This window comes from Phytophthora sojae (assembly GCF_000149755.1).
Source record: "Phytophthora sojae unplaced genomic scaffold PHYSOscaffold_1, whole genome shotgun sequence".
Lineage (NCBI taxonomy): Eukaryota > Oomycota > Peronosporomycetes > Peronosporales > Peronosporaceae > Phytophthora > Phytophthora sojae.
In genome coordinates, this window is record NW_009258115.1 from 10,630,029 (window position 1) to 10,653,735 (window position 23,707).

At 54.4% G+C, this 23,707-nt stretch overlaps 4 protein-coding genes across 4 annotated transcripts; 2 read left to right on the forward strand and 2 right to left on the reverse strand.

Moving 5' to 3' along the window:
- Window positions 1-89: 89 nt before the first annotated feature.
- On the forward strand, window positions 90-3,200 carry PHYSODRAFT_471105 (hypothetical protein; the record flags this gene model as incomplete). Its single annotated transcript, XM_009518786.1, has 5 exons — window positions 90-530; window positions 618-1,553; window positions 2,037-2,859; window positions 2,917-2,957; window positions 3,021-3,200. The coding sequence occupies 5 exons, from the start codon at window positions 90-92 to the stop codon at window positions 3,198-3,200; spliced, it is 2,421 nt and encodes an 806-aa protein (XP_009517081.1).
- Window positions 3,201-3,533: 333 nt separating this feature from the next.
- On the forward strand, window positions 3,534-7,835 carry PHYSODRAFT_468098 (hypothetical protein; the record flags this gene model as incomplete). Its single annotated transcript, XM_009518787.1, has 1 exon — window positions 3,534-7,835. The coding sequence occupies one exon, from the start codon at window positions 3,534-3,536 to the stop codon at window positions 7,833-7,835; it is 4,302 nt and encodes a 1,433-aa protein (XP_009517082.1).
- Window positions 7,836-8,659: 824 nt separating this feature from the next.
- Window positions 8,660-14,188, reverse strand: PHYSODRAFT_467671 (hypothetical protein; the record flags this gene model as incomplete). Its single annotated transcript, XM_009518788.1, has 2 exons — window positions 8,660-9,555; window positions 13,024-14,188. Coding segments are annotated over 2 exons (2,061 nt in total), but the record flags the coding sequence as incomplete, so codon positions are not given.
- A 3,447-nt stretch (window positions 14,189-17,635) lies between these two features.
- PHYSODRAFT_309973 (hypothetical protein) lies at window positions 17,636-19,102 on the reverse strand (the record flags this gene model as incomplete). Its single annotated transcript, XM_009518789.1, has 3 exons — window positions 17,636-17,919; window positions 17,984-18,912; window positions 18,987-19,102. The coding sequence occupies 3 exons, from the start codon at window positions 19,100-19,102 to the stop codon at window positions 17,636-17,638; spliced, it is 1,329 nt and encodes a 442-aa protein (XP_009517084.1).
- Between the last annotated feature and the right edge of the window lie 4,605 nt (window positions 19,103-23,707).

A 23,707-nucleotide genomic window follows, 5' to 3' on the forward strand; every position in this document is an offset into this window, starting at 1 on the left:
GACAGGTATCGACTGTGCCGAAGCTTGCAGACACCAATGGCCTCACGACCGTGAAGGTGCAAGTGCTCGAGGTGCACGCTGATTCCATAATGACCCACGTTAGAATTGAAAGCGGCTGCATGCAAAAGTCGACTGCCAAGGGCGAGGAGGACGATGCAAGCTTCGAGGACTCGAAGTCGTCCTGGATTGCGAAGAATGGACGAGATTTACTGGAGCCGGTGTTGACGATGGCAGAAGAAAGCTTCACTGCCGTCAATAGCCTAGAGTTGAAAGAGGCTGAAGCTCGACAGACAGTCGAGGAGCTCGTACTGGCGGGGGATGACGGCGATATCACGGAAAACATCACCGACGAGTCTGTACGAGCTTTGGATGGTTGGAAACAGCAACTTTTGCACGCGCAAAAGGAAAGTGACGTACTCAGCGTGGAAGCCCCGGAGCAGCATGCTTTGCAACTCATCATATCGTTATTGGAGTGGCTGCAAGGCTCTCGATCACTTTTCTATGATGAAATCCTCCCCCTCCAAGATCTGGTTGCCAAGGGAGACAAGCTTGCTGAGGATCTCGAGGCAGTCAAGGCACTCGACGTTGTCAAGCCAAGAACGCTCGAGACGTTAGAGCGGATGCTGTGGCCCCTGCCGTATTTGAAGAACCACGAAAAGGTGGTGCTCGAGTGGACAGAGCGCGTTCACAAGTGTGTGGCCGACAAGCATGCTCACGTTACTGAGCTTCAAGCTCTCTTGGATAACGGAAGTGGACTGCTATTGGAGCAGGGAGCATTTAAAATTGTCATGGAAGAGGCCAAGAAGGCGAGACTTTGGCTCTCCAAGCTCAAGAAACGCTTGAGGGCATTGATGACAAAGGGAGTGGGGCGAATGAGCATGAGCGCAGCGCGCTCCCTAGTTGAGGAAGGCGAGGATATCGCGATCGACATGCCAGTGTTCGACTTCTTGAAAGAACACCTGGAGATTGCGAGTGACTGGGAGAACCGTGTTTTGGCGTCCGGGATCGAGAACGGCCAGGCGCGGGTGGCAAACTTGCTCGCATTGCTTAACGAGTATGAGTGCGCTCGGTTGGTGATCGACCTCGATATGCATCGGGATGTACTGAAGTCAGCCACAGAACGCTACTGCATCTGCCGGCAACCTTTTGACGGACTGATGATTGGGTGCGATTACTGTGATGACTGGTTCCACGACAGCTGCATCGGCATGTCCAAGGAAAAGGCGGAGAAGGTGGAGCACTATACCTGTCCGTCGTGTACAATTTTGCAAGAGCTTGAAGCCATGTTGGAACAGGCAAAAGTTGCCGGTCAACAGGGAAATTTGTGGGACATGCAAGAGTACGCGAAGGCCTTCGAGAAAAACCAGGCTAGTGCCTTGCGTAAGGTAAAGCGCGAGGAGAAGACTGTCGAGCGTACTGAAATGCTGCTTTTTAGCTGCAACAACCAGATGAACCAGCTTCGGGCGCGGATTGACGACATCGAACGCGCTAAGGCATGTTTGGCCCTTAACCCTCTCGCTGGAAATGCTAAACAACAAGCACCGAGCAAGCCTGTCGCGCCAACAACCCAACAACCCACAGGTCAGCCTTCGTCAGCTGTGCCAGCAGCGACATCAACGTCTACCGTGGTCAGTACGCCTGCAGCAAAGGCTAGCACGAGTGTAGCAGCCCCCGCTGCTGCAGTAGGGGCTAATGCTCTCCTCCTTGCGGCTGCGACGAGTGTAACCTCAGCAGGCATCAACGCGGCAGTGTTTAATCGTCAGCAGTACCCAAACATCCTGATCCCGCCTGTGCATGCCATCACCAGCTTGTCCAAGACTGTCCCGGCTAAGGAGGAGCCCGCTACCAAACCGGTGGATTCTGGTAGTGTGGCCACCGCAAACAACATCAAGGAAGCCAAGGATTCAGGTGAATCTGTTCCACCCACCAGCTCTTCTCAGACTACCAGCTCGTCTACAACCACGTCCTCATCGACAACACCGGCTACGGTAAGTACCCCCGTGGTCAGTCAACAGCCAACACCAGCAGCGACAAAGCCTACCGTACCATCATCGACGCCGGTTCCTCCGAAACTCCCGACGCCGCCACTACTGAATCCGATGGCTGCCACACTGATGGGCAGCACGGAACGCTTGGCGGCTCTGGTAGTCGCCGGGGGCGTGGAGCAGCAGCTGACGAAGATGAAGAGCGAACACGTGGAGGCGAGCAAGCAAGTGGTCGAGCTTCAGAGCTCGTTGCGTCTGAGTCGAGAACGACTGGCGAATGCTCAGCAAGCGCTTCGTGAACTCTCTGACGTATTCCATGCTCGACATCGTATGCTTCCCTTCGCGCAAACGTGGGTGCAACAGGCTGTATCGCTGCTGAATAGGACGGCGCTGTTGTCGCGCAATAACGTCGACTTCTCGGCTTTTCTGCCTCGGGAGTACGCGGCTGTGCTCGCTCAAATGGATCAACCTGCTCCGGCCGATAGTACTGATCCATCAACGACGCCAGTGGCTACAAGCATCGACAAATTATTCCCCGGCGTGGACATGTTTGCTCGGCTGCTTCGCTCGGTATCATGGAGTCAAGTGGTGGTGTCGCTGTTGCAAGAGCGGCCGTCGCGCGGTGAAATCAGCGACGCTATTGCGTACTCCACAGAGCACGGGCTCTGGGATGACAAGAAGATTTTATCACCGCTGCGCAGCTTGATCGGTCGAGTGGACGCTTGGGTGTCGCGGGCTCACAAATGCATGACGAAAACTGCGAACAAGACGCAGCAGTTGTCACGACTGAAGGTGTTGATGAACGAGTACTCCAAGCTCCCGTTGACGTATTCCAAGACCGCCGAGCCATTGGATACGTACGTGAAGCTGCTAGGTGGTGGCGGAGCTAAGAGCAAGGTCAAGGATGAGGCTGAACCACAGTCTCAAGAAGCTGCAGAGGCCTCCGCAATAAAGGCTCTGGATGAAGCGATGGTCGGCCTTTCCCCTTCATCAGCTACTTCCGGTGTGAATGCTGCGGGTGGAGCTGCGAAGAAGCAAGCACCGCGTAAGCGGAAGGCGTACACACGGAAAGACAAAGCCCCTGCGGCTCGCTCGGCCAAAAAGGTGAAAAAGCCACAGGATGCTGCAGGTGAAGCGGGTAAAGTATTATCATCGACTCGATCCGCTGCCTCTGCGTCAGCAGCCACTGCAACCAAGCAAAGCGCGTCAACATGACGCACCCCGCCCAGGTCGGTATGAAGGGGCGTCGGAAGCCCATTAAGTATGAATGCCTGTGTTTAAACGCCAGGCAGACTGTAGAAAGTAGCCCGTTGTTGTGCGTGCGACGGCGGAGACAAACTCGTGCAGATCGTGAGCGAGACGAGTTGACAGAAGCTCAACAAATGCAACTTATTGTGAACAACCCTGAGGAGGGCGATGTATCATCAAGTTGCCGTGTATTGCTGCGGCGACGGACCGTTTCGCGAGATTCTAACTTTGTTGCGCCGGTCTTGTTGGCGTGTGAAGCGATCCCTGTTCCAAGATATCGTTCGTTGCTCGCAGTCGTTCATGTCTTCACTGCTAGAAGAGCCTTTAGACGAAGCGATCAAGGCCGATGAAGAGGAGACAGAGGTTCCTGCCCAGCTAGACGAGACCGAGGAAGAGAACCAGATAACAGAGGAGGGCGAAATTGAGGCAGCCGAGATCGAAGCGGACGAAGGCGCACTAGCCGAGGAAGATGAACAAACCGAAGTATCTGCTGAAGCGAGTATGGGGGAAGCGGCTCGAGAGAATGGTGACGTATCGCCGTGGGGTGAGGATGAGACGAATCAAGAGGTCGAAGCGGGTGCAGAAGACGACGGCGACGACGATGATGACGACGGAGACGATGCTTGGGAATGGCAGCTTCGAGTCGTGCAGCGCGTGAGCGAAGGCATGCTGGACCTGAGCCTGTTCACGTCGGGCGGGTTTGATTTCGTCGTCGTGCTGAACGTGCAGCAGAACGCGTTGAGAGATCTCGAGCCGATCGCGGGTATGGCTCGGACTCTGCGCGTCTTAAACGCAACTCAGAACGAGATCGCAACGCTGCCGGGCTTGGATTTCTGGACGAAATTCCGTTGTCTGAGTCTGTGCTTTCTAGCTCAAAACGCCTTAAGAACGTGGACAGATGTGCTAGGGCTAGAAGGGTGTGCGGGGTCGTTGACGTGGCTTACGTTGGCCAATAACCCCCTCATGACGCTGAAGAACGCGCGCAGCTTCGTGGTCAACAAGCTGCCCTTCCTGAAGGCTCTGGACAACTTCGTGACTACGGACCAAGAGGTGATTCAGCATGCTCGTCCAAACGCTCGTTTCAGCGCGCTGGCTCCGCGATTAAGCATCTCTCATCTCCACATGCCCCTCGAGTTCGAGACCGACGATGCAGCTCTTGTCTACGCTGGGGAGACGGAGGCAGCCGTAGCAAGCATCTTTGCCGACAACAGCCCAAGCGTTCGTGCGCAGAAGCTCGTAAGAGGGTATCTATCGCGGCGTGCGAATTTCCCGCGCTTCCGCAATGTGCGTGAACTCGTGATCCACGTTCAGAAGCACATCCGCGGCTTCCTGTTACGCCAGCGCATCAAGCGTCAGATCTGCGACCTGGTGGCAGCGAATGGCGAGTCCAGACTACTAATGGCGTCCGTTGCTGCTGGCCACGGACTGTTGTCCCCTCTAGCGCGTCGGACGTTTGAGAAGATGTTGCCGATGGTTCGTCGGTGGCGCACGCAGTTTCAAGCTCGAAAACGCGCCGTGGCCATCAAGAAGATTAGGTTCTGGTGCCAAATGGTGTATCAGCGTCACGCGCGCCGTACTCGCCAGCTTCTTCGTGATCAACAGGAGATCTGGATCTACTACACGCCGGAGTTCGAGCAGGAGCTGCTAACCCTTGCAACACGCGTTGCTCGGCGTGATCCGTATCTGATGACGCTGTCTCGTGACGATCGTCTCGAACTCCTACGGGAGCGTTGTGCCCATTCTGGAATCAGCGTCTTGCGTGGACCAAATCCGAACTCCAACGTCGTGCGGGTAGCTACAGACCCGAGCGATCGACCTCCCACGCCTGAGTCTCGAGGGCAGCACTTCCAGCGAGAAGAGGACGAAGGGTACAAGCTGCTACGTATGACCCAAGATGCACAGTCGACACTGGATGGATCGCCACAAACCGAGCAGCAGCCATACCGTGCAACTCCACCAGGTTGGCCAGCCTTAATCCGAGCTTTCCCAAGTGACAACGTGCTTGAAAACCGGTTACTCGTCACTGAGAAGCAGTTCTTGCAGCAAGATTTGGAGCGCATCGTTTCCATTCAAGCGCAGCACCGACAAGCGATTGCCAACAGCGAGGCGAAGGAGGGTCAAAGCCCTACGAGGCTCCAGTCGATGATGAAGCTACAATCTCGCGCTGTTTTGGTGCACCTCGGTCAAGTCGCGCGCCAGGTTCGGCAGCGACTGGTGATTTGCAACCGGAAAATTCTCAGCGCGTGTGTGAAGCAACAACAGCGGCGACGCGAACAGCTTGCGAGCAAAACCCACTTTTCGATGGCAAAAACGAAAGTCCGAGCGCGAGGGCATGCGCCAACTCGATGGGAACGCAAGAAATTGACCTCGGAATCCTCGGAACATGCGTGTGGTTACAGGAAAATGAAGGTGTTTATCCCTTGGACTATCGACATGTACCTGCACATCGTGGCAAGTCTTGAACGCGCAGTCGCCATGTGCTCTGTGGGACCGGCGAAGGCCTTCGCGTTGCCGTACGAAGAGGCGAAACGCGCCGACGCAGCGTTGCTGATCCAGTCGGCGTGGCGCGCTTCGTTCTGCCATTCGAGACGAAACGCGCTTGAGATTACGATCGCGCGTGCTCTTGTGTGCATTCAGCGGTGGTGGAGGTTCCGTATTGGTCTGCGCCGTCGACTCGACGTGCTCCGCGCGTGCATGCTGGTTGGGGCGAGCATTAATTCTCGGACGCTGTTCATGGAGGCTAGTGTGTATCAGACGCTGGCTGAATCCTGGCCAGCAGTGCAGGCGATCATTTCGAGGCATCGGTGCCACGAACATCGTCTTCACTGTCGAATTGTATCAGGAGCTCACGTGGAGCTTACGCTCACTCCGGGGCAGCTTTTACTCTACAACGCCAGTCGAGAAGAACGGTCGATTCTCCTCCCTCAGCACCAGCACCAGCAGATACCTACAGGGACTTCTAGCCACGTAAGCTCGTCCAAGATCGAACTATGGTCAAATCAACGCTGCAGTGCGTATTTCCCGGTGTGGATGCCTGGCACCCCTGACCCTGTGCAGGAGAGCATGACCTCACGGTTCGAAGATGCTGCAGCGTTATTGCTTGTCGACGGCGTGCAGGTTGAACCGACGCTTATGGAGCGTGAACTCATGTTGGGCATCACACAGCCACCGGTGGCGGAGATGTTCGCTCAAATGAACCCGTTCCGCGAGTTTCCGATGTGCCAGCGCGTGGTGAATTCGGCTACGCGCGTGATGGAACTAGTACATCGGCTTTCGGCGCACAAGTCGACGCGGAATTGGCAGCTCGAGCCGGCGCAGCAGGGGATCGATGCTACGTCTTTTGTGCGGTTGACGTTTGAATCCATCGATGAGGCTCGGAAGCGTGCGCTGGTGTTGCTCTGCAAGACGTTCGACCCCATTACGAAGACGTACGCGAGGATGTTCTCGCTGGAGGCGCTTTTTGGCGCTGCGTTTCGCCACCACCAGTGGGCTCTGAGCCAGGCCGCGACTCAAGAGGAGGTTGAGTCTGTCCTCGACGAGTCTCGAGTCTGGCTACAAGATGAATTCCCATCCCGGTGGTGGATAAACACCGAACGGAAGCTGGAGAAGCTGCGTGCCGCTGTTGCAGCACGCGGAGCTTCTAAGTCTGTCTTAGCAACAGCAAGGGCGTCTCCCACGTTTCACGTCCAACAAATTCCCCCAAGAGAACCTCAGACTATCGAGCCTGTCCGCCCTCCAGACGTGGAGACCCGTGGACCACCTCGAGTGTTTCCAAGGCCTCCACAACCCGAGTCTCCACCCAAGAACACGTCTGCAGTGCCACTGCATGTAGTCGAGTCGACTTTACCCCAAGACGCTGAACGACATCCGAGCGATCGAATCCAAGTCCAAGTTTCAACTATTCCTACTCAACCGCAGGCTCCGTCGCGACCTGCGTCACCATGTACACCGTCGGGAAGCAGTCGGCACCAAAAGCTGGTAAACAGACTGGGAAAGGCTTGCTACGCGTGCATAGAGGACAAGCAGTACCAAGAGCAGCAGACTCGAGACCATCACGTCCGTGATCTGCGAGAGGAAGGCGAACGCGCAATGGAAGCGCTTATTGTCGATCGACGCATGCTGCAGCGTGAGAAGGCGACCGTAGTCGCGAGTATCAAGCTGGACATCGACGTCAAGTTGCAGCGGATGCGCTTCGAGCGTGAACTGGAACAGATACATACGCGTGGAGAATTGGAGCAGCAACGGAACACTTCACGCCGTCGAAAGTTGACGAGGGAGTTTGAGACGAATTTCGTGGCTCAGTCGGGAGCGTTAATGCGTCGCGCAGCTCGAGCCGCCGTTGCGAGCAGTCTGAAAGCAGAAGAGCAGGAACAGCAGCGTCTTACTGCTGCCGTGAAGGTGCGTGAAGCAGAAGCGCTTGAGCGGCGGCGAGATGCCAAGAGCTTTTGGTTTGTGAGAAATCGCCAGGAGAAGAGGGACATGGAGGCAGTGCGGCAACTTCGATCTGCTGAGGCTGACAAGGCAGAACGCAGTCGACTGGCAAGTCTGCAGCGACGCATCAATGAGGACAGTGAGATCAAGAAAATGCTACGGCTGATGTAACGAGGTGGGCACTATCTACATGTAGTGTCAAATGAGTCTGTTGTTTGTTAATCATGAATAGGAAATACACTGGGATTGTATTTCCGCCGCGACCTTTTCGTTCAATGTTAGCTAGCTTACATTCGGAAGTCCCTGCAGGTGAACGATCGACGACCACGTAGCTTTTATCCCTATCGTACCTCCCAAGGAACGGTTTCTCAATGCCCAACAGGACTAACGTAAAAATGCTCTTTCTTGATATCAGCACGAAAACCTGGCCTGGGTATACGCGCCCGTCGAATGTCGGCCAGAATTTGCTCTTTCGGTGCCACCATCGATACTTCTGCCGGACAGTTCTTGTCATCCTCTCGGGCCTCCAGGTCATCATTTACATAATCTTCGGGGTTCCACACCGCCTTTGCTACATCCACCAACCTTCCAGCCAGGTATCCAGATATCGGCATGTGATTCGATCGCCCAGCGATGGGTTCCCAGCCTTTCACGGATCGAATGCAATACGTGAACAGTGTTTTATCGCCAGACTCCGGGTTGTTGCCACCAGGGACGGTACCCTCCGCCGTACCACCTCGTTTCCGCTTGTTCGGTATCGCTGGCACCTTCTGCTTTTTGACACTTTTGCTCGCGGTCGATCTTCCCTCGGACTTCTGCTTTTTTGTTTGTGGTTCCACCGAAGCACCAGTTTGCTCGTTTGGCGGTTGGCCCAGATCTCCCGACTGTTCCTCTTCTTGACCAATCTCCTCTACGGGCTCGTCTTGATACGATAGAATGAACCGATTGCGGGAAGAAATCGTAACCTGCTCTCGCAGGCTGAGGTACACGCGGATCATGTCGGCCGGCGACTTCTCCCTCAGCGTGTTTCCACTCGAGAACGCAAACGTAGGACCCATTTTCTTTCCTGCCGATTCAAGGAAACAGTTCTCGCCTTTCTCCACATTTTTCACTTGCACCAAAATCATCGACACCTTCGGGCCTTTGATGTCGGAGAAAATAGGGATAATCAGATCGATTCCGTTGTGGTTGCGCGGTAGCACACCAGCGGCCCGACGTCCAAGCAGAAACCATAGCGTGCCCTCTGTAGGCTCCTCATCCAGCTGCACAAACTGGCAGAAACCCATTTTCCACGAGTTCCACTTCGACTGCCACTCTTCAAAAGCTTGGACGTCCTGTTGCGGGGCTTGCGATGCTTTAGTTTTCATCACTCGGGGTTTATCACCAACCAGCAACTTTAGAAAGCTTGCAACACCCACCAATTGACCCTTAAACGTGAAATTGTAAAGCTTGGCGACACCGTCTTTTTCCTCGCTCTCCATAACTACCGCCGCGTCCATCACCAACAGCAAAACGATGCGAGCGACGACTTCACCATTAGCGCCTGCGTCGAACGTCTCGTTTAGTACCATCTTCTTGAACTGTGGCAGGATATACTCAGCTAGTGCATTGCGCCGACTGTACCATACGTGCGTGGCCCCAAACGCCAGAGCCGGCTCCGACTCATAGCTGCTGAGCACGCCATCGTGCTTGTAGTTTACATACAAGAGGGTTGACATGAAATCCGCGACTGCTTGAGATGCGGACGATGACGTGGAATGAGCTCGTAGACACAATCGGCACAACAAAGCGGCGACACCGAACTTTGTCTCCTTGGTATAGCTGGCCGAGTTGCTCGGATTCTTTCCCAGCATAAACTTGTGCGCTGCGAGCGATACCACAGCGCCAACAGCTTTTCGTGTATCCATTCTACCAGCAGCAGCAACAATAGCAGCTACACCATCGTACTCGCCCATTGCTGCGAAAAAGGTGCTGGCCCAAAGTGGGCGCCCCATTCCCACCAGAGCACTCCAAACCTTCGCTTCATTCTGCTCCGTCACGGCAGTTTGATACGCAAGGGTTGGAATATGCCCGTCTTCTTCTTCAACAACAACAACACCGTCCCTATTCATCTGGAAACGCCAGTACGAATCCATCGTGCGGGAAAGAACCAGCGGTGGCATCGGGTTTTGTTCACGATCACGATATGACGGAGGCAGCAACAACCGAGGCGTCGGAGTCGCGTTGGCCACCTTGGGGTCGGTATCAATAAGCACCACTAGAATGCCTCCAAGAGAGCCGATCTCTGCATTTGCCCTCACCAGAGCCCTGCGCAATCGACCAATCCAGTCAAGCCTGTTGCGCTTCAGTATTCGTGCTTCATCCACAGCTAAAACCACCACCTGAGGCCTGTGGTTAGCGTCAGCAGCAGCCTTCTTTCGGTCACTCAAGACGCGAGTCAGCTTCCTCTTGGGCGCGCTTTCCAACGCAGCAGCCACCTTTTTGTCGGCCTCGAGACTCGTAAACAATTCAAGCCACTCTTCACCAACCACGTCCCAGTGCTGCTGAGCGTACCCACGAGCTTCTCGCTCATCTCGACCTCCGTTTGGTCGGAACCAAACAGCCAATAGCCAAGTCTCTGTGTTGGTCGAGGAAAGCCGGTCGATCCTTGGTCGCGCATACACATGTACAAGACTCTCATTTCCAGTCCCTCACTCGCTTCTGTCTTGCACGTATTCTCCGCCAGTTTCTGGAGCGATCGACTCTTCCCAGAGCCGGAACTCTGCAGAATCGAGGTCAGCGGCGCCGTGAATGAGCGAGGAGCGCTTGTGTATGCCTCCCAGCACGTCTCCAAGTGCTGCAGGAGGCGTTTGTCCGCGTCTCCCCGGTATTCCAGCTGGATGAACGCGGACAGAAGCTGCTGCTGTAGCTCGCCCTGTTCCGCTGTGGCTTTAGGCGGAATGTTATCTCTCCGTACTTGTGCTGCAACCGCGCGTGCCACTTCCTTCCGCACGTTGAGGGCGATAGGGCCGTACAATGTCTTGATCATCATCATCAGGACTCCGACGATGGCATCCGGGTCCATATCCAGCTCTACCAGCATCTGTGGACTGGTGTCCGCCGAGATCTCTCCCCGTTCTAGTAGAAGCTCGTGCACCATTTTGCTGACGACGACCATCTTGGAATCGCACTCATCGACCATTTTGGCTTGACCCTGCGGTATGGATTGGTTGTAGTTTGAACAACACGGTCGATCAAATGGCAGGAATTACACTCACTTGGCAGTCTGGTGGAATTTTAGCTAATGAGCTTACTGCCAAACGAGAACATGATGGACACAACTTGACATGAGAGGCTGACTCCACTCCGTCACTCACGTCTTACGTTGTTTCTAGTGTTACTTACAACGTCCGAGGAAGTTTAACAATTCCAGTGCAATAGTTGGTAATTGGCTACAATACTGTAACCCGAGAACTTACCTTATGCAGTAATTCTCTATTTTCTACTAAAAAACACGATTTTCTTCGCCCTGTCATTCTACTGTAGTGCCACCATTCCTCAGCTGCGTGGTTTCTTGTACAGCATCCCCATGTTACTAGAGGGATCGAAATAATTCGTACAGTACATATATCTTCCCCTCCTCTCAGTGCTATTCACCGTCATGACCACCCCTACACTGGCCGAAGTGACTCCCGTCATCTCCTCTGTGTGAGTGGTGGGTGCTCTCGCCACTCTATGCAGATCGGACAGTGCGTCTGCTTCCATTCATCCTGCGATAGACCACAACGTTGTGGTGGGTCGCGGGCGGGTGAGGCCACCTCCTTTGCGAATTCGCTTCAAGTCGCTCAAGTGTCGCTCGCTCGCTTGGAGCCAATCGGTGGGTGAGTCTTCTTAGCCACCAAACCTGGCGTCCGGCGTGCTGCCGGGATCAGTTTCTCGGTTGGCGCCACCATCGCGAGTTCTTCCGAACAGCCTTTGTCCTGGTCACGGGTCTCCAGATCGTCTCGTATATAGTCCTCAGGGCTCCACAGCACCTTGGCCAGATCCACCAACCTCTCCGCCAGAGCTTTTGATATGGGCAAGTGCGTCGACAGTCCAGTGGCGGACTCCCAGCCTTCCAACGATCGGGTGCAATAAGTAAACAGCCTATTGTCCTCGGAACAGGATTCCTCTCGTATCCGTTCGCTCGGTACCGCTGCCTGCTCATGCTGTTTGATACTTTCTCTCGTTGTGGACGCGGTCGGCTTGCCCATTAACTTTTGTTTCTTGGATAGTGGAGCCCCCATAGGAGATTCATCGAGGTGATCTTGCTGGACCTCGCGGGTCTGACATGACGCCGCTCGTCTTCCTCTTCGTGTGTGTCCACGTGTGCAACAACGACCCGACTGGGGCTAGAAATTTCACGATGCTCTCGCAGACTGAACAAGACACGGATCATATCGGCGGGAGCTTTCTCTCTCAGCGCATTTCCCCTTGAGAAAGCACCCTTTGGACTCATCTTCGAATCCAGGAATCCGGTCTCGTCCTCCATCAAATCGTTCACTTGCACCAAAATAATTGACACCTCCGGGGCTGTCAAGTGGCCAAAGATAGGGACAATCAGATCCATTCCTCTGTCGTTGCGGGGCAATACGCCAGCAGCGTGTCGTCCAAGCAGAAACCATAGCGTGTCCTCTGTAGGCTCCTTATCCAACTGCACAAACTGACAGAAACCCATTTTCCACGAGTTCCACTTGGATTGCCACTCTTCAAAAGCTTGGACGTCCTGTTGCGGGGCTTCCGATGCTTTTGTTTTCATCACTCGGGGGGTTGCACCAACCAGCAGCTTCAGAAAACTTAAAACTCCCACGAATTGGCCAATAAAACGAAAGGTATCGGACCGCTTGACAACGCCTCCCGCGACTTCACTCTCCATGACCACCGCCGCGTCCATCACCAGCAACAAAACGATGCGAGCGACCACTTTGCCGTTGCTGTCTCCATCCAGCGTCTCGTTCAGCGCCATCGTTTTAAATTGTGGCAAGATAAAATCGGATAGAGCATTCGCTCGACTGTACCACACACGTGTGGCCCCGAGCGCCAGAGCAGGCTCCGACTCGTAGCTGCTGAGCACGCCGTCGTGCTTGTAGTTAATATACGTGAGCGTCGCCATGAAGTCCGCCACCGCCTGGGATGCGAACGAGGACGTGGAATGCGCCCGGAAACCCAGGCGACACAGCAAAGACGCGACGCCGAACATAGTTTCCTTAGTGCAGGTCGAGATGGTCGGGTCCATTCCGCGCATCAACTTGTTGCGCTGCAAGTGATAGGACAGTGTCGACTGCGTGTTGTGGATCCTTAGCATTGCCAGGCTCAACCGCAGCAGCACGTTCAGTGACACCGTCGAGCTCTCCACCCGCAGCTAGAAAGGTGCTGGCCCACAGTGGACGCCCCATTCCGACGAGAGCACGCCACACCTTCGCTTCATCTTTCTCCGTGACGATAGACTGGTATGCATGTATCGGAATGTCGTCGTCTTCGCCTACGTCAATGCCTTCCTCCCGCAGCTGATGGCGCCAGTACGAGTCCATTGTGTGGGAAAGCACCAGCGCTGGGAGCAATGTCAATGGGTTTGGCTCATGATTACGAGATGACGAGTCCGACGCCAACGGCGGCAGCAGGTCAGATACATTGGAGCTGGTGTCGACAAGTACCGCCAAAATGCCCCCATCAAGACCGATTGCTTCGTTCGCCATCACAAGGGCTCTGCGCAGTAGACGATAGTAGTCGACCTTCATGTGCTGCAGCGATAGAAGCATTCGGGCTTCATCTACAGCTAAGATGACCACTTGCGGCTTGGTGGATCCCTGCTTGGCATCACTTGCAGACTTATGCGTCATCTTTTGTTCCAGTTGTGCGTCACGTTCCGAAGCCGCTTCCGAGGCAGAAGCCACCGCTCTGTCGGCCTTGAGACTCGTAAACAATTGGAGCCACTCATCCCCAACTTCCTCCCAATTCTGCCGAGCGTACTCGTAAATCACCACTAATTTCTCGCTAATCTCACGTTCGGTTTGACCGCGAGCAAACAGCCAACTGGCTAGTGCATCCGTCGACAGCGGAAAACCCGTCGAGCTTTTCTCGCGCATGCACATATACAGGACCCTCGCCCTCATGCTCTCGCTGTCCCTCTTGCACATCTCGCCCGCCATTTGTTCCAGAGATCGACTCTTTCCACTGCCAGAGCTCTGCAGAATCGCGGTACACGGAGCCGTGAACGTGCCACGAGCTCCTGAATAGGCCACCCAGCATCTCTCCAAGTGCTCATGAAGCAGTTTGTAGGCGCTTCCATGGTACTTCAGCTGAGTGAACGCTGCCGGTAACTGCTGCCCCAGATCGACATTCGATTGCTCGGGTGTACTCGCTTGCTGGGTTCTCACCAGCTCTCCCTGGAATCGTGCCACAGCCGCTTGCGCCACTGCCCTGGACACGTTGGGGGTAACAGATCTATAGATCTGCTTGATCAGCTGCTTTAGTTCCCCCACGACCTCCTTTGAGTCGACGAACATCTCCTCGTCCAGACCTTCCAGTATTCGTGGGCGTGTGTCCGCTGAGACCTCTCCCGTTCTACTAGAAGAACGTGCACGATGTTGCTCATGACGACCACCTTGGACTCGGTGTCACTTGCATCGCCCACTTTGGTCTCGTCCTACACCGTGATATGGTAAGTCAGTACCAAAAGGGAGGGCGGGGGATAAAGTATAAGCTCAATAGAATTGTTGCGACTGACCGGAGCAGCTACCATTTGGAGGATAATTCCAACATGGAAGCGGCCACGTCGATTGATTGCTGTATTTTAACGCGACCATACCTAGAGTGGGTGACATGAGTCCATCAGTGGTATCTCGATGCCAAAAGCTTCTGGTTCGTGAGGAATAAGAGGAACATGTAAACAGTGTAGTCTGCTGAGGGTATTGCAAGGCACGGCGCATTCGCCTGGCGAGTCTGCAACGACGTATCAACGAGGACAGTAAACTTGAGGAATGCTATGGCTGATGTACTCAAGTAATAGAAATGCTCATATATCAAAGAAGGGAAATGCTGTACTCAGCGTTCGGATTCCGTTTGCCCTACCGGTGGTAGTAAAAGAGAAGGGATTCTCGTGGCGCTCGCTGCGCAAGGACGTGGAGATGTTCGTCAGCAAGTGCATGCACTGCATGGCCACTGCGTCTGGGAAGATCCCCCGGCCGCTGGACGAGACGTTGCGGGCGACCAAGCCCAACGAGCAGCTGCACTTCGACTTCTTATCGATGGCGGAAGGCGCGGGGGGTCTCAAGTATGTCCTTGTCCTCAAGGACAATATGAGCGGCTATGTAGAGCTGGCGGCCTGCGTCCAAGCTACAAATGATGAGGTTTACCAGTCGCTGCTGGACTGGTTGAAGCGGTTCGGTGTCGTCCGACAGTGGGTCTCCGATCAAGGAGCCCACTTCCGCAACCAAGTCATCGCGGAGCTGCAGCGCGCCCTTGGGGCGCACCACCACTTCACCACGGCCTACACACTGTGGGCCAATGGCACCGTGGAAGTGGTGAACCGAGAGGTCTTGAAGGCGGTGATAGCGCTGCTGAGCGAGCGTCGCTTACGCGTCGAGGACTGGCCACCGGTGCTACCAGTAGTACAGGGGGGACTGAACCAAATGCCGGCCGACAGGCTGAACGGCATGTCGCCGTTGACAGCTTTTACAGCGCTGTCATGTGGAACGCAGCTGACCAGCATTTTGCTCCCCCGAGAAGCGGTGACCACGACGGTCGACTGGGTCGACATCCAGGTGAGGGAGTATGTGGAGACAGTGCGTGTAGCCCTGGACGGCATGCATGCTGAGATGACTGCTGCGAGTGAGAAACGCAAGCGCGCGCTAGAGCGCGTGTAGCTCGAGGCCAAGGCGTCACGCTGCCTCGTTTCACCGAGGGCGATTTTGTCCTGGCCGCGACGGCCACGGGCAAAAGCGGGAACAAGTTGGCGCTGGTCTGGCGTGGGCCAAAGAGGATCGTGCGGGCCCTCAACGACTAACGTTTGAGGTTCAAGACCTCATCGAGCCGTACGCCATCACCATTCGCCACGCTGCGCGGCTGCAGCTTTACCGTGAGGCTGCGCGCGGCCAGGTCGAAGAACTCACGGAGCAGGCCATTCACGGAGAAGGTGGCGCCCTGGTGGAGGCCCTTAGAGCGTGTCGGCTCAGCTCCGACACGCAGCAGTGGGAATTGCAAGTGAAGTGGTTTGGTCTGGATGAGGTCAAGACCTCCTGGGAGCCGGCTGAGGTCATCAAGGAGGACGTGCCGGTTCTCTTCGCCCGCTTCGTCGATGAGAAGCCTGACGACCCCGACTATAGGTCACAGAGAACACACCGTACACAGAGAACAGTAAGAGTCTAATGTCAGTTTGGGATTAGCACAGCTTGTGCAATCTGAGCAGGCAGATCAGACTCGTCCAGCACCATTTACTACTAGTGAATCACTAGGAGAACCTAGCTGCAACTAGAACATTCGGAGTCCTGCACCTATTAATCTCTTTGTCTATCAGCGTGTCAGAGTTTTAGTACAGACATCCCCGCCTAACTCGGCAGAGTGGTACCAATAAAGACTGTCAGGTTGTAAAATTCGTACAGGCTGCACATAGATGCACTTGTACTGAGTTACTGAATTCGACGCATGGTTGAAGGATGAACATGGAGCAAACCATTGCTGAGGAGCCACGTCGTGTTCCTTTTAAAGCTCATCTATCACAGTATATCTGTATGACAGCAGGAGCAAATCTCAGGCATCAACGTACTATCTGTGCGAGGTATATTACTGATCGCTGGGCCGAGTTCGGCGGAGACGTCTGTAGCGTCACTATCCTGACTGTATTCCACTCGTCATCTTCGATACAGCACGAGGTAAAAGAATTGCTTCCTATCATAATGTATACGCTGGGACAACCGCTCATTCGACAGCACGATCATGTTCGACCAGCAGAGCACGATCAGGGGCATTTACCCACCATCCTGTCAGATTGAGCTACCGAAACATATTATGTGCGATGACTGCTCCAATTTTCACGTGGAATATATTTATCGACAAGTGCACACTAACAAGTTGCTTAGGCATTTCCTCGCTCCGAGTTAGATCATTTTCACCCTAGGACAGCGCTGGATTGTGCTCTGGCTGCTGTGTTCATGCAGAAGCACCAGACTCCGGGGCATGAAAGGGCTCTTTCTACCAGCTGGAGCGATTGATGGCGCTGACTCGCTTAATGTATAACTCATGATGTGGTCTGCACTGCTCTTGCGCGCCACGATCCTTGTGCTGCAAGTGGTAAACGCTGACCACTGGGTGATGTTGACGCCTCCTAGGTTGTTGCGGCGGTTTTGTATGAAACATGATTGCATTCTTGGGTCGAGGTACCGCCGTTTTGCACCGTGATAGGATGCAGCTCAACCGACATTTCTTAGGAGAAGCTATGTACTTACAGCATGCGTGTATTACCGCGAAATACACGCAGCACATCTGGTGGACGAACTTCCATGATTCACATACTTGTTCAAGGCTTTTACTCGGATATTAGTTTCCCTATATAGTAGTACTAGCTGGCTTTCCTGAACGGCTTCATGCCAATGCACGCAGTCATTTTGCACATTTAGAGGGGTAAAAATCGACTGGGTCAATTGCCAAGTAAACATCATGTACTAGAACAAAGAAAGCATACAATACGGTACAATGAATAGTGTCGATTCAAGTCATATATTGAATAAGGTGTATTTAGGTTACTTACACTACGCTGGTGTTTATTATTCCTACCGCGCCGTGCTGAACCTGAACTCCCTTCCGTTCTCTGTATAGCATTTGAGATCGGGGTACAAGACTCGACTCAGTCAGAGTCCTATTTGAAAATGTAGATTAGATTCAAGTCGTATCAGTATGAAAGTGTGGCGACGCCCACCTACCACAAACCATCGTGTCCAGGAGGTTCGTGCGTGTGACTAAGGCTTGAAGGTAATCATGCTGTTCTGCGAGTAGAGTCCCTCCGGCAGGACGAACCAGTTGAAGCCGCCGACAAATTTCCCTTGAGCGATCACACCGTAGATGAAGACAGTGAGGAAGCCGGCGGCGTTGCCTGCCAAAGCTCCGGCGCGAGTTGCACGCTTCCACGTGCCCAGCAGCATGGGCCCCACAGCAATCGTGCACAGCAAGTCGGCGATCAGGTAGAGAGTCATGATGTCGTACTGCTGGTATCCAATCGCGATGGCTGGGGCATTCAGAAGCACTGCAACACACTACAGTCAGCATACCAACAGTAAGAAGAACACAACAACAGCAACAACACTTACCGCAAATGATACGCGCTTGGAGCAGCGTCAGCTTGGGGAAGCAGGTCGTGAGCTCAGCAGCGATGCCCACTTGAAGCGAGTCCGACACTCCGCTCGCCAGCATGGCAATGACGATGATGATGAGCACTTGCCACCCACGGCCCATGTCGATCAGGATGGCGAAGAACAAGTCTCCTTCCGGGTACGCCAGATACGACACCATACCGGCCATCGCGAGCGCCACGGTGAACACTGTGAGAATGATACTCGCCATGAACGCAGCCTTGTAGAGCGTGCGGTCGTCGACCGCGGTGTACACGCGCTGCCAGAAGCCCGTGATGAAGAGATTGGACGCTGTCACGGCGATCACCAGTGTCACCAGTACCTCAAAGCCCGAAGTCGTGAAGGCAGCGACGTTCGTCTTCTTCCATGCCCCCTCCGGGATGGAAACGTGCACAAACATGGCGATGCAGACCAGGCCAACCAGAGCAACGACGTCGATGCCCTGCCACACGTCCGTGGCCAGACTGGCGCGGAGTCCGCCAATGGTGAGGTAGAGGTTCGTGAGGAAGGCCACGAGCAGGATCGTGATGATCGGGTGCGCATCGGGGGACATCATGGTCGTGAGCTGGGCGATGCACGTGTACTCGGACGCGAGGCAGATGAACTGGTAGAACAGCGAGATGCCCCCGATGTAGATGCGCATGACGTAGCCGAAGCGGTTGGACACCACGTCAGTCATCGTAATATTGTCACCCACAGCCGAGCGGATGTACGGCCCGACCACACCCAGCACGACCATGCCCGAGATGCACGACAGCGTGTAGCCAATGACTCCCCACGACCCAGCGTCGACTCCGATCTCCGGGAACGTGAAGAGAGACCCAGCGCCAATTCCAGCAGCGAAGAAGCACCATGCCAGACGCAGCGCACTCGTCGAGTTCTTGGCACTGTGCAGAATTTTAAAAAATAAATGGCGTAAGAATAAGTGGAACCACCTTGAAATTAATAAAAATGAACGCACCTGACGAAGTTCTTTACCGAGTTGACTTCTATGTGGCGAATCACAGTGATGGCGTAGGCTGCCACCGCTACCAGCGTGGCGGCCATCACGCCGTACGTGACCCCATTAGCCAGCATCTTGAAAGAGCTTGGTGCTTATTTCACGCGTTATGTTAGAAATGATATAGAGGAGTACGGCCATGAAACTAGAAAAGCTTACACTTGTTCTGTCTGGAGGAGGTCGGGAGGGCAGCAAGCAGCAGAGCAGGAGACACATGCATCGTCAAAACCACCACAAGTGACAGCAGTCCCTCCGCCGGTGCGAACCGGATCAGGTTCTAAGGGTTTGATCTCAGCCGGCCAACGCATGGAACTGGTCCATGGCTGGCAGTCGGCACCCCTCGCTGATTGAATGTCAGTGCATACAAACCCCACAGGAAGGAAGAGAGGACGGAAGGAGAAAATAAAGAAGAAAGCGTAAAAGTACCGGGGAAGAGCGAGGGAGCGACACTTGAGTGACTTGAAGCGAATTCGCAAATGAGGTGGGCTCAGTGGGTAACCCGACCCACCCACCAGTCGCGACCCCCCCCCCCACACACACAACGGTGCGATTTGTTTACAATCGCTGGATGATTGGAAGCAGACTCACTGAGACCACAGTGAGTGGTTGGTGCTCTCGCACTGGAACGTCAAAGACGAGATGACGTGAGTCAGTAATGGAGAGTGTAGCGGTGGTCATGGTGGTGAATGCAGTCAAGTTGACGCGCCGTCCAACTTGGACTCCAAGCGGGACGCTTCTTTTGTTTGTTAGCGACTTGGGCGACAGACATTGGTTGCAGTGAGAGGAAGGATAAGTTGCTTTTCTAAGGAAGTGGTGCGAGGTGGGGCGAAAAACAGTACATTCGTAAGCCTAGCCAAGGCGCCTTGTGCTGACAGTAGTTTGTTTTGAACTACTATCCAGTTAATACCAATATTAAAATGATGCTCAAACTACTATAGTAGCTAGTATTTTGGGACGAGGAGCCGACTAATACTACTGCAGTAACTAGTAACTCAGGTATGCCACATTTATTAATGCAGACTACTGTCACACACTTGAAGAAATTTAGCGGTGTGTGTCAGTCTTTCGGCTTCCAAATGAGGTCTGACCACATTCCCATTTAGTACAGATGAAGATTTGCGACGTGCAGGGCCACTGATCTAACCACCGTACACAACATTGCTACACTGGCTTTGCTCGTGTCAGTCGCATACAGCAAACCCCGATCCCCCGAAGTGGCCAAGATTGCTTTGGTGGCGTGAGCTTAATTTCCCCTTCGAAGGAATGATCCCCATGTTGCACAGCTTATATGGGAGCCACTTAGAGCAGTAAGTGCATAATAGGTATCAATTAGACGGGTCTAAAGTGGCTTCAGGAATCGACCGATGCTTCTCAACTGGTTGGTTTAACTTTGAATATGAACCAGCACCTCATGCTCGCAAACGAAGAATTTTTGAACGAAGAATCCAACTGTGTGAAGCGTGCATCGACAAAGATGTACTTAGTAGTAGGCTTTTTGCAGATCGATCATCAAAATTAGGAAGTACTAAGTTATAATACATTAATAGTACTGTAGTAGTCGAGATCCTAGACTCGATGATACTATTACTATAGTATCCTGTTGTCTTGTACTAGTATATGACTATAGTAATTCAGAAGAAAATCGTGTTACTGTCAATCCCTGGCCTTGAGAGCAGCGGGCAGATCAGCAGAGGAGCGCGGCAGCTTGAGAGGTGACTTCGAGAGACTACCCCCACTGGGCGACCGAGGTCTCGACGGCGACACGCTGCTCTTATCCTCAGCTTCTTGCTTTAGCACGGCGATCAGTTGCTGTGTAACGGAGTACAAGCAAGTGTACCCATTATATGAAGAGTGACGGGTGTCACTCTCCCGAGTACATGGTACATGGCACCAGTAGCTCCGCAAGCCAACCATTTGAGTTTGTGTGGGCTTTTGTATAGTTAACTTGCAAAACACAGTCAGTCTTATAACCTACTCATTTGCGGAAGTGCGTGTGGATATTACTATCCAGGTGAACAGCAGTTCACCAGTTCCCGGCCTCAAAGGGAACGGTTTGCTCTCTGTGCATTGTGCTGTGTGACCCCGTCACACCTGGTAGCACTTGCAGTCAATCCTACGCCTACGCAGGTAGATTGGTGTACTTGAATCCTCGGTGGCTCAGGTCTGTGAGCCACGATGGACCGAAGTGAGTTTTCTCACTTGACTGACTCGCAGCTCGAGTCGGTGCGGAAGATGGCGGGCATCTTCGGAAGAGATGCCCTCCGGAGCTTGGCGGCGGCGACGCCAGCCGAGCAGGTCGAGCGGGTGAGCGCGTTTGACGAGTACGAACGTGGGCTCATCGCTCATGTGCAGGGAAACCTGCTGGCTCAGATGCGTGAGCCCAAACGGGTGCAGCCTAAGCCTCTGCGGCTAGCTGTGCCTCCGTTCGAAGGGAAGGAAGGTGAGAACCTTCACTTCTGGATCCGGGAGACCGAAATCGCAATGAGCGCAGGTCTCATCTCAGCCGAGAACCTTCGAGTCGGCTTTGAGCTCTCCAATCTTGGCGGACGTGCAAAGCCTTGGGTGTATACGCGCGAAGCGATGTCGCCTGGATGTTTCACATCCTGGGCCCAGCTGTGTGAGCAGCTTCGAGCCGCTTTTCTCTTGGCGAACAACGAGTTCCGCCAGCGCTCGCGCTTCCTTGTCTACAAACAAGGGGAGCGCGAGCAGTACGCATACGTACAGGAGATGCGCACGTTGGCAGCCTCGCTGGTGGGAAACCCACTGTCGGAAGACGTCGAGATGACAGTCTTCGTGGACGGCATGAAGGTCGGTCCTGCGCGCACGCAGTTGTTCCGCGTGCGCACCGCCACTATGGAGGAGGCGATCCAAGTCGCCCTCCAGGAGGCGTACAGCCAGAAGCAGGCTGGTGCTCTGGCTGTTGTACAGCCTGTGGTCGTTGACAGCGAACCAGAACCCATGGATCTGAGTTCGGCTGAGCAGTACTCAGCCCGCTGCTACGGCTGCGGCTGACTTGGACACTACCAACGTGTCTGCCCATCGCCAGGGTCTGTGAAGAAGACCTACCCGAAGACCAGAGGGTCAAGGGGGCGCCAACGCCATGCTCCGTCCGGTGCTCAAGGGGTACACAACCACCAGTAAGGTCGAGGGCCTTGCTGGGGTTGGCCCGAATTTTTGTGATGGGTATACGGAAGGCGTACACCACAGAGACCCGGAGTCCCTTGCGAGCACTGACGCTCGCATTGGTGAAGGACAACGGTGGGTTGTCGGTAGTACACGTGAGTGTCCGGGGGTAATGGTATCCCTGGACATGATTGAGTCCGGGACGTCGCGCGGATGTTCGCACGTTGCCAGATGTGTCGGTTGGAATAACGACGCAAGTGCCAAGACTCTGCGAGAGAGTCGAAGCACAAGGGCAGGTCTCATTGACTGAGGCTGGGCCGAAGAAGAAGCTTGGGGTCCGCTGTGACCCTGGCTGCCGCGCTCGAGGGCGCTGGCAGCAATGCAACCGCACATGATCCCGGACATGGAGCCGAACATGGTCCCGGACATCGTGCCGAAGTCGGCCCTAGGCATGGAACCGTATATGCCCTCGGCTTGAGCAAGTATTACTTGGCCCTGAGTGCGCCGTGCAAGCTGCACAGGCTCTCGGTCGAGTAGCGCGACAACGCCTTGAGGCTAAGTCTGACAGAGCATTGGTGAGTCATGTTCCCACCTCTGGACAGACACAAGGGCGTCCGATGGGACCGCCAGGGCGCTGGATGCGTCCGACAAGACGAAGAAGATGAAAGGAGGGATCACTGACATGATGATCTCCATGAAGAAGGTGCAGTGTATCTGCAACCGAGGGCTGTTATGCCTGGCATGTGGAGCTGCCTCAACAAGCAACTTCAGTGCTGAGAGTCATTGCTCGGCATGAGCATTGACAAGGGTGGTGTTCGATGACACCACCAGGTGGGTAACCAAGGACCACTGACTAGCAGGTAACTTAGTTCCGCACAGAGCATGTAATGCTGAGGAGGCCGCTCAAGGCACCTCCGGCGTGGGTAACCAAGTACCACGGACGGTCGCCCAGACCTTAACTGAAGAGGAACGCCCTGCACGCGCTTCCTGTGTGGGTAACCAAGTACCACACACGGTCACCCAGACCATAACTGAAGCGGAAGGCGCTGCAGGCACTTCCTGTGTGGGTAACCCAGTTCCACACCAGGTCACTCAGACCTAAACTGATGAGGAAGGTGCACCATGCACTTCCTGTGTGGGTAACAGAGTTCCACACGCGTCACTCAGACGGTAACTGTTTGTGAAGCCGCATGATGCGCTTCCTGTGTGGGTAACGTAGTTCCACACGATGCCGTAAGGCTCCGCACGAGCCGGAAGGAGTCGCTCGAAGCGACTTCAGCGTGGGTAACTTAGTTCCACGCACGGTCAGTATGACCAAGACTAGTGATCAGGTCGCTTGGGTCTCCTCGCGTGTGGTGGATGATCACACGGAGTTTAAGAGGCTCGTGACACCTTCACGATGTCATAGATGCACGGTCCTCTTGAAGGCGCCGCGCGGCTCTGATTTTAAGCGGGGGAGGAGTGCGCGGAAGCACTTCCTTCCTCCAAGGGCTTGACCCCCGGTCATCATGGATGACGTTCGACTGGGTGTCGACCAGCGCAGCTGTGGTCATGCACAC